Source organism: Phragmites australis, chromosome 21, assembly GCF_958298935.1.
Source record: "Phragmites australis chromosome 21, lpPhrAust1.1, whole genome shotgun sequence".
Lineage (NCBI taxonomy): Eukaryota > Viridiplantae > Streptophyta > Magnoliopsida > Poales > Poaceae > Phragmites > Phragmites australis.
Window position 1 is genome coordinate 5,795,559 of NC_084941.1, and position 10,954 is coordinate 5,806,512.

The 10,954-nt window shown below is 42.9% G+C and overlaps 1 protein-coding gene across 2 annotated transcripts; it reads right to left on the reverse strand.

Moving 5' to 3' along the window:
- Positions 1 to 262: 262 nt before the first annotated feature.
- Positions 263 to 6,935, reverse strand: LOC133903491 (cold-responsive protein kinase 1-like). Of its 2 annotated transcripts, XM_062344892.1 has the most exons (7): positions 6,039 to 6,935; positions 4,443 to 4,565; positions 2,523 to 2,650; positions 2,117 to 2,330; positions 1,561 to 1,792; positions 1,332 to 1,482; positions 263 to 901 (listed from the first exon to the last, which is right to left on the reverse strand). In XM_062344892.1, exons 1-7 carry the CDS (start codon positions 6,805 to 6,807, stop codon positions 590 to 592), a joined length of 1,929 nt encoding a protein of 642 aa, XP_062200876.1. In that variant the 5' UTR covers positions 6,808 to 6,935; the 3' UTR covers positions 263 to 589. The 2 variants fall into 2 exon arrangements, with proteins under 2 accessions (XP_062200876.1, XP_062200877.1); XM_062344893.1 differs by lacking the exon at positions 4,443 to 4,565.
- Positions 6,936 to 10,954: the final 4,019 nt, after the last annotated feature.

A 10,954-nucleotide genomic window follows, 5' to 3' on the forward strand; every position in this document is an offset into this window, starting at 1 on the left:
TGAGCTAGTAGAATAGCTAAATGAACAAATTATAGGGAAACACCGTAGCAACTGCAACTCAGAATTCATTTCATGACAGATGAGCTAGGATGTCTTAACTAAATAAATATCAGTAGCTAAAATGCAGTCACTGCAATACATACAACATGAGACATATAGATCATCTCAGATAGACTGTTCTGTAAAGAAAGCACATAATTGCATTATGCACGGGAGTCACATACTCATATAGATATAGTTACATCTCACAGGAATAAAAGGATACTTCAAATGATTTACGTACGTTGCTCTCATATATACTGACAAATTATCATCACGCTTGCTATATAGACATATGTACATATACAAACATCATTATCACATAAAAAATGAAGTCATATACAACGGTTTTTATCAAGGCCGATCCTGATATTTCGGTGGCCCGAGGCGAGATTAAAAATGGGACCCATTATTAAATATAAATCGTCCAGATCTAATTTTTTCAGTTTATTTTTGGACCGATATACACAATATACATATACATATGGGGCCTCTGGGTTTTGAGGGCCCGGGGCGGCCGCCCCGCTCCCCCCAGGGCCGGCCCTGATTTTTACCTGGCTGAAAACTGTGAAATTGATACAGTGGCCTTGGATGCAGAAGATGAACTGGAGGTGGATGTCTCACCTCGCACTCTACTTGTTGCGTCGATAAAAGTGGGCCTTGTGGGCTGGAGCTCTGGATCATTTCTTGTCAACAACAACACAACCACCTCTGACATCATTGGCCTTGCGGCAACTGCTGATTGAGTGCAGACAAGGGCTATCTCCATGATTCTTTTTACCTCTTCCGGCCTATATTCTTCTGGATCTAGTGATTGGTCCACCAAGCCGATTAAGTTGTCACTTTCATATAGCCTCCAGGCCTGTGCAACCATCAGGGGTTATCAAAAGGACATTTAGGTACATTTGAGTGTTGAACATAACAAAGCTTAGTACAGCTGATTCAAGATGATCATATGAAACATGAGTAATACTACTAAGGCTTTTTTGTCAAAGAAAAGGAACTGATCAAAGTATCCAAACCTGATCTTGATGAAGACTAATAAGGAACATTAAGAGTAGGATATACTTTCTATGCTGGAATTCTGACAATTGCCTGATAAATCTTCAGATTGATGCGTATAGTGAAAATCCAGCAGAGTGTTCATATCACCAATTTAGGAATAGATGAAAATAAAGCTATATGCATAAATTACAGACTTGTAAAGTCGTACATGAGAATATGATATATGCCAGTAATATGGGGTAATGCATGCACCAAGAAGAGTGAAGTTTCAGAAGAAAGATGGATACCCATTCAAGTAGGTATTGTGTTTCAGGCTCAAGCCTTGTATCATTGCTCTTCCGACCACTTAGTATTTCCAAAACGACCACACCAAAGCTGTATGTGTCAACCTTCTCTGATAGTTGGCCATGGATTGCATATTCTGGAGCAGTGTAGCCCCTGCTCAAGAGAAAAGGATGATTAAAATGTAAGTCATGTACCTATTACCTAATGCAATATTTGCATTTTTAAACTTACAATGTTCCTGCAAATTTTGTGCTCAGATGACTATGATCATCAGGTAGGAGCCTTGCCAAACCAAAATCGGCAATCTTTGGCTGAAAGTCATCATCAAGAAGAACATTGCTAGATTTAATGTCACGGTGTATGATACAGACATGAAACTCTTGATGAAGGTATGCAAGACCACGAGCCATGCCAACAATGATGTTAAATCGCTGCCTCCAGTTAAGGGTTCCACGTCTCTCACCTGTTAAGTGTTAAGCCAACATGAGGCCATTGCAGAGAAGTTTGTGTCATTACTGTTATGTTAGCCCATTAATTCTGCTTGGAATATCAGCAAGGCAATTGCCCTCTCAAAATGTTTACCTAAACTGTAGTAATTTTACTCTAGTGATATGTGGATGTGGGATTCAGTTAAAACTAATGGAACCATCTAGCACAACCAAATGGCAGTACCAGATGCATCATTAGAAATGATTTTCTTAAGATGTCTATCAGGTGCTCTAAAAACCTAAGGAAATTAAGTACCAAGCATCAAATATCAGAGAATCATGTATTAGAGTAAACATACCGAAGAGGAACTTGTCCAGGCTACCATTTGCCATGTATTCATAAACAAGTAGGAATTCAGAGCCTTTGCGAGAACAACCAAGAAGCCGGACAAGATTCCGATGATGAACATTGCTGATCAGCTTCACCTCACTTTCAAAATCAGCTTTGGCCCTGCTAGTTTCCATTACTATCAACTTTTTTACTGCAACTGTTTTCCCATTTTTCAGCAAACCCTGTCATAAATGGACTGTTTGAAGAATCATATTGTAGAGGATCAAATATAACCAAACAAAAACAACACCCCCTTTTTAAAACGAAAAGCACTGCTTGTAAGAATTTTCTTAATCCTAAATTTTTTCATTCTGTAAAGTTTTGTCTAGTCCGCAAATTTCTATAGAGGATTAAATATTAGAAGATAACCATACCTTATATACATCTCCAAAACCTCCTTCTCCGAGTTTACTTTTCTCACTGAAATTATTGGTTGCAGCCTTAAGATCATGATAGTAGAAACTTGTCGGGCCTTGTAATTCTGTAGCTCCAAGTATATCTCCTAAAAGACAATACAGTCAGACAAGGAAATGCAGAAACAAGATAGTGTTTGATTATTATTTTTTTCTAATTGACTTTCCACAAATAAATGTAATTTACAAAATAAAGACATGAAACCCTTTTTTCCTTTTCAAACACGGAGTTGGTTATACTTGCAGATATAAAGCAGATATAAATGGATCATTGGTAAACTCCAATACATTTGATACATAATATATCTTTGAAAACTAGGGAAATCCTTCAAGTTGCCCAGCTGTTGTGAACAAAACATGGAAAAATTCAACATTTACCTAGATCAGGTGATCGGACTTGGTTTTTTATTTCAATATGGTTCTATAAATAAAAGTAAACTGTAAGACATTGCCCAAGTTTAAAAAAAAGTACCGAAGAATCAAATTCCCCAAACATAAACAACCACTAATCTTACTTCAGAGAGAAAACCAGGGTTATGGTGACTATGAACATTAAAAGAAGAATAAATGTTTGTTTCTATTCTTAATATTATCCCGACTTCCTAAAGCCTCTATCTTTTAGTAACTTTCACAAAATGTGAGTAGCCAACCAATTTTAGTTGACAAGTCTACTCAGATCCCTGATAAATAGAAGACAATCATGCTGGCAATACAGGTACCATTGAAGACCATGTGATCCATGCCAGCATCAATAATATAATGAGCAAATTTCACTTTAGACCATATATTAGTGCACCTGGCGCACTTTGAACCACATTTAACAATAGGTGTCACTTTGAACCATATATTTTACGTTTATCTTTTAGTTTACACCATGTCTAAGGATTGGGCCTTTGTCCGTGCTCACGTGGCAAGCAGTTCTATCTATCTCAGCTCCACAGATTTAACTTGGGGGGGGGGGGGGTACTGTTGTTTCCAGCCCAAGCTTTCTTCCTCTCGATTCATTCTTCATTGCCTGATTACCATTTGGCCTCAAGTTGCTAGAACTGGCTCTCCATATCGGTCTCCAGAGTTCAAGTGCCACCGCTCGCAAAATTCGTCATTTGCTTATATTCTTTAATTTGTTGCACGACCACTCCTCTCTAGCCATGTCTACCTTACCGCCAACTCTCCTCAAGTCACCACCTGCATCGCCACACCACCCCGGTCATGTCTACATCGCCGTTGGCCTGACGCCTATCTCTGTAATGCTAGCGAACAGGTAATCAGAAGATCAGATTACATGTAGGATATTGACTTTTTAGATGGTCGGCGGCGCCATAAACTCGATACCTACGCGATATGAAGAGGCGGCTTTAGCAACTTGAGGCCAAAGTGGAAGTAGGCAACGAAGAATAAACCTAGAGGAAGAAAGCTTGGTCTGGAAACAACAGTCCACCCTCTCAGATGAATACATAGAGCTGAGGCAGATGGAATTGCTCATCACTTGAACATGGTCAAAGGTCCATTCCTTAAACACGGTGCAAATTAAAATATTTGCATCAAATATATGGTTTGAAGTAGAAGTTGTTGTTAAAGGTGGTTCAAAGTACACCAAGTATACTAATACATTGTCCAAAGGGAAATTTGCTCTAATATAATTGATCATCATTGGTGATAAAGCTAAACCTGCCGCATGCAACACAGCAAAATAGTGGCATAGCATTGGGCAGTGTTCTTGTGAAAAAATATATTTTGACATCTGACAGTTTACTTAATACCTCGTAAAAGAATTTCATGAAAAATACATAAATATCTAGCATGGTTCATAATGTCATTGAAACATTAGATAAGAATCATAAGATTTCGACTCCGATAAACGGTAGACTTCACAACAATTACCTTTTCGAGGCTTTAGCTTTCTAAACCGCCAGATCAATAAGAAAGTCAAAAGTCCAACAAGAAACAGGAAGGCTACACCTCCCAAAATTGCTCCTATGATGGCTCCTTTGCGGCTTGATTTCCCTGCAAGCAACCATGCATTGAGAGCTGTGAACTGAAGATAAACTTTGAACTGGAGACATAATACTTCATTGACTCTATTATTGTAGAACTTATCGTTGCTCTCTATTTGAATCCTCACTACAAGGAAACTTCAAGCAAAACCACACCCTGAAGCAAATAAGCTGATCGTAACTTCCTGATAGATTAGATGACAGCAAAAATCACCTGAAATATTGGATTTTCTGAAATGTACAAAGATATGATCAAAATTCCAGGACACTCCGAGACATGCAGAGGCCAGAAGTAAACTCTTATGCGTTTGTATCACCTCGATGTAACGATGAGAATCAATAAAGCTTTCATTATCGAAAAAATCCAAGACACTCAGACACTGATGTAGATATCTTTGTTTGAGCATTACGGAGTTGTATCTTCTACACACCTGAGCACCAAATATTTCACACAAACTATACATCATTGTTGGGGGAATGGTACCGCATGGGCCCCCGTTCGTTCACTTCGGCCACATCAGTCGATCTAAAAGGCAAAGTAGTGAGGTTAACGTCAAGACAGAGATGTTTTCCCTTATGCTCTACTTGGGTTAGACTCAAGAGGGCACAACGAAGCCCAAAGGGCGAAGCCCGAACGTGTGGACCGAAGGGTAGAAACGGTAACGAAGCCTAAGGGAAGAAGCCCGGAGGCGAGGACGAAAGGACGAAGGGACACGATGAGACCCGAAGGATGAGGGTACAACGAAGCCCTGAGGATAGAGGGAGGCGGCGCAAGGACCTTCGGCAGTAAAGTGAAGACTCGTTTAGGAAGGAGCTAGTAGGTTAGCCAAAATCTGACCAGGAAATAACCGGAGGGGGACCACTAGCAGCCCCCTTTAGGACACGTGTCAGGATTTGGTTTGCATAGAGCACCGTAGGTGGGAAATGACTATAATACCCTGAATACCCCAGGAGTATTCTAGGATATTCCTTAGCATTGAAAGGAATATTCATGTGGATAAAGGTACAAATATAATGATGATGGGAGTGACTAAGGTATATCTATAAATACACTCATTTACCTAGTGTAATAAGGAGAGAGGAACAATTATTACACCTATAGTTACAAGTATTGTTCACTGTATTGCGATCACGATCCCAACAATCATCAATTCATCGGTAAGGCATAGGTGTCTAGTGTATGTTTTTACTTAATACCCCTGCAACGAAAGCGCTACAACTGTTTTCTAAAAGTGATTTGCTAAAGAACTTCGAGACAGAATAGCAAGTTTTAAACAAGAATGTAGATCAGCAATTTGTCATTGGGAATTGGTCGCTTAATCCATACCACCCATGCGAACGACAAGCATGGGGACACAAGGCCCCAGTATAACACGAAACTACAAAACTTCACGAAGTACTTCACGGAGCAGCCAGCAACCACTACATGGGAGCCTAGGTTAACAACACACAAGCACGTGATGCGTAACAGAGGTGAACTCACCGGAGCGCAAGTATACGGCGAGGTCCACGGTCGCGTTCGCCGGGAAGAACGGCTTGTTGGAGTATCTCATGAAGCATCCGGCGTCCACGGCACGGCCGTCGGAATTGGGCGGGCACCCATCGATGTTCCCCACAGCCACCTTCAGGCACTGTGCGCAGCCGCCCTCCCCGACCGTCTCCACGCACTGCGCCGCCGCGTAGACGCCGCCGCTCGCGGCCGCCGCGGCGAGCCCCGGGGCGCGAGGCACGGCGGCCGCGAGGTCGCCCACCAGCGCCCGAGCCGCGTCGGCGAAGCCGCCGCCGGGCACGGCGGAGCCGTTGCAGATCTGCGTGTTGCCCGGGAGCGTGGCCTGGTCGAAGAAGGCCGCGCTCTCGTAGCGGAGCATGCAGCCGTCGAGGATGGCGCGCCCACCGTTGGCGGCGCCGCAGGCGGCGCGGAGGCGCGCGGCGGCGGCGTCGAAGCAGGCGACACAGTCGCTGCCGGAGACGTACGGGCGGCACTGCGCCATCGCAAACGCCGGAGCAGCGGCACGCGGCTCCGCGGCAGTAGCGAAGCCGCCGCTGCCGCCAGCGGAGAGGTTGGCGCGGAGGTGGGCGAATGTGGAGTTGAGGGCGGCAAGGAAGGCGGCCGCGGGCGTGGCGTTGTACTGGCTGCACCCCAGGTTGAGCAGCGTCGCTTGCGGGTTGCCGACGGTGAGTGGGAACCACGCGGAGGCAACCACCAGTGCTAGAGCCGGTAAGAGCAGGAGGTGAACCTTGCGGTGGTGCATCGCCACCGCCGTTGAGGTTTGGGGTTTGGACCGCCGCGAGTGATGATGAGGACTGGGTTGGATTGGGAAGTGGGGAAGTGTGCAGCGGAAGGAGAATGTGATTGGTTCAAGGAGGTATAAATAGGGGTTAGATGGTGGGGACATGGTATATCCTGCGTTCCAGCTGCAGGAGACCCGCCGGGGAACTCTTTCTTGTAGCTTGTGACGTGTGTTGAGCTCATTGTGTGGGAATTTTGTAATATTGCTACTAGGTAGGGGTGTGTTCGGTTCTCAATCTAATATAGTTTGGTCTGGTATATATATATAATTTTATATATAACTATAATTAATCGTATGTATCTACTGTTTTTAACCTGATAGATATAAATATACTATTTTATTCTAGTCTCGGAGTGAAGATCAATTCAAACTTCACTCCGCAATATGGCTCGACGGATCCAAACTCTGCATCCACGCATATAGATAGATTTACTTATCAGTATCATAAAATTATCTTCATACAAGTAATCAATTATAATCTTAACTATTACATCCGTTCATACAACCTCATATTTAATCAACCAAACAAAAATTTATCATAATCTATCCAAACAGATACAAATAAATATAATCAATCAAACTCTTTTTCAATAAATATAACCTAATTTAATCTACTTATACAATACAACTTCATAAAATAGACTCCACAAGTGCAGCACAGTCAACAAGAATTCAATAATGTCACAATAGGTTGTGGCCCACTCTAGACACAGCTATCGCCGTGACGGCAATGGCACACCATTGCGAATGATTCCGGTGGCGGCTATGAGTAGTACTTGACTCGCTGTTGTTTAGTGGGAGTAATCCGCTTACAATACTTGTACTAACGTGCCGGCCCTAATAAACCTTGCACTCAGGAACGCAATCATGCGACGTGACAACCAACAAGCGGACGCGATGGTGGGGGGGGGGGGGGACAGGGAACTTTTGGGTTTTGGCGAACTTCTGGAGAACATTGCAAAAAAAAATCGTCTTCTTCGCGGGACGACGGACCCGTTGACGCGTGAATGGAGGCGGGCCAATGCGTGAGTGGAGGCGGGCCAATGCTTACCTGGACCGTGCTTCCCGTGGAAGAAGAGAAGAGAGCGTGGGGGACGTGCGGGGACTGGGGGAAAGGAGCCCGGGCGAAAGGCGACAGCTCGTCTCGCTCGCCGGCGGCCATCGTGACGAAACAGCTTCGGTCTCGTTCAGTTCCTACCTGAACTAGTGAACTGTTTGTGGCAGAGAAATTTTGGTTCCTCTGAAACCACCCGTGAGCCGGAATTTCTGAGTGTCATCTCGAAAATATAGTAAAAAGCTTTGAAAGCGTATAATTCCTGGGTCCTGGACATCGGTCAGGTTGATTGCAAATCATAATCCTTTTCACAGGTAGAGCAGCATCGTAATCCTCTTGCGAGATCAAGGACTGGGGTTTGTTTGGGTGGACCGTGGACACAGTCATTCATCACGTGACTGTTCCCTACCTCGTACACAAATAAACAACAGTAATCTGAACTTTTACCGGATCAGGTCTCTGCTAATCGCTGCAGCCGCCGCCGTTGGTGAGCTGATAATCCGACATTGTGTTTACTTTACTTATTCCCAAGCTTTTAAATCGCGATTTTTACGGCACGGTACTAGAAAAGCTACATAAGCTATCACTAGTATTACAAATATAAAAATAAAAATTTTACATAGTTCACATTTGAAAAAAAATATTAAGACATAGACGTATTAAGGTACTAAATATAATATAATATAATAACGCTATACGCCATAATATTCTTAATAGAAGTGCTTTATCATAAAGAAATAAGTGTTGAAGTATGGAAAAAAAGAGCAAGGGATGTTGTGTTGCTAGGCTCTCTTACAGCTCAAGCTTATAAAAAAATGTGTTTAGGCCTTTTAACGAAATCGGATTTCAAAATTGACTTCTTGTGGGTACATATGTTGGATAACGGAGCTATATCTAGTTACAAGCTAAATAACACAACTATTTAGGGCTATATCGCTTCTGGCTCATATAGCGGAAGATTGGTCCGGCACTTTATATTTGAGGTCCAAAACAGCTATTGTGCAGCTATAGCTAGCTATTTAGATCTTATTTATTTATGGATGATTCATTAGTTACATAACGCAAGGTGCCATTAGAACTTCGACATGGAACTCTTCTCAACCAAAATGATAAGGATGAGCAACTCAGCATCATAACTGCACATTTTCGTAAGAGATTCATGTTGGTGAGCTGCATGCCGAGTTTGTCTTTAGCGTTGAAGCCTTGGCAGTGGACATACACATCTGATTAGGGAAATTTTACAATAGCTTTATAGGGTTACTAAAGACGTTTCGCATCACATCAAGAGAAAAACAATCGAAGAGGTTTTTGGACGAAACCTGTTACATCCTCCTGGGGCATGGCCTGCATCTAATCCTGCTTGCGCCTAATGTCTCAGACATTAATTAAATATTCACGTGGAACAAAATATGACGTGACAAGGTAACTAAGGAAGAGAGAATGAGCTAGTGTCTTTAGAAAGAAAAAAAAACATGCTAGGCTCAATACACAAGAGGCTAGAAACCAACAAATATGTATTGGGTAACCTAGCGTCATCAAAGTGTGTTCTACTATTTAGCTATTGGCCATAAGAAGTCATATAGACATCACACACAAATACTATACATTGCAGTACTTATTTCGACGTATCAATTTAAGAAAGGAAATTATATGAGACCGGGTCTTACAGAAAGATCTTCATCTTCGTGTGACACGTGTCCTCTACTTCTCTCACATATGTTCAATCAGACCGTTGGATCCAGAACGAACGGCGTGGATCAGGATCTCACGGAGGCCTTTTTGTAGAGGGTCTCATATAATTTTCTTCCTCAATTTAATACACACTCTTGGACTCTAAGAAATAAACATACACCATACATTGGGAATGGGCTAATACAGTAACAGAATGTAATACACAAGTAAGAGCATCTTCAACCGACTTGGTAACCTGCTCGACATCGCCAGATATAGCGATTTGGGCCAAAAACGAGCTCCAGACGGCTCCTTACCCATCACCATTTTCTCAGCTCGCCATCTCCTTCCCATCGCTCGCCATTTTCAACGGACCGCAAACAATCTCTGAATCGCAATTGCCACTGTCTAGAGTCTCCTGCGGAAGTGTCGTGCGCTCCATCGCTCGATATGTCTTCTCCCCCACCCATCTAGTCGGCATCGTGTTACTGTTGCACCCTCTATCTCTATCCCATCCTTTTGCCACCGCCCCATCAGCTGGACCCCCCCCCCCCGAATCACCCCAGATCCATCCCCCCTCCTTCCTGACGTCGACATTGATTGCCCGTGCTCAGGTAGCGCTGGCCCTGCTCCACCCCGTACGCTGCCCTGCGCGCTGCAGTGGCCGCTGGTGCCATCTTGGACGAGCCAATGAAGCCGCAGGTGCTTCCCATGATAGTTGATATCATATGTTCAACCCGATTCATAGGGGCATATGCATATTTGTTTGCTCTGGTATTTGTATGGATTTTCATGTAGTCTATCAATCTATCCAAAAACAAATAATTTTAGCAGAGTAGCTCTTCAATTATCGAGGCACATAGAGACTACGGTGGTCAAGATGTTTTGATTATCCCAAATCGCTGCACATGCCGCATGCCTATACAATGCAGAGAGAAGTAACTATAGTTTATTTGTTAGCATCCATTAATTGATTAGCTGCTTTACATTCAAATATATTTTTATTGCATGTTGAACAGGCCGTTGCCTTGCCGTTCTTGTCCAACAATGGCCTACATTACCATTGATGTTGCAGGAAACACCATCTCCAGTAGGGTATAAACACCTCCACCAAATAGAAAGTGCACCACTGCCATGAAAATGTTAGTGCAACACATATCTTTAGAAAAGGGAAAGATAATGCTAAATAAATGAGCAATTGATGATGATCTCGACCTCCAATGACATTTCTTATGCAAATAGGTAAGTTCGGTAGTTTGCAAAGACATTCACACGTGTGGTGCCGAAAAAAAAAAACCACTCCATATATGTCATTTGATGTGCTAGTTTTTTTGGCAGCCAATCTATATATCTAAAGTCCAAGAGTGATTTTACTTAGCTAGT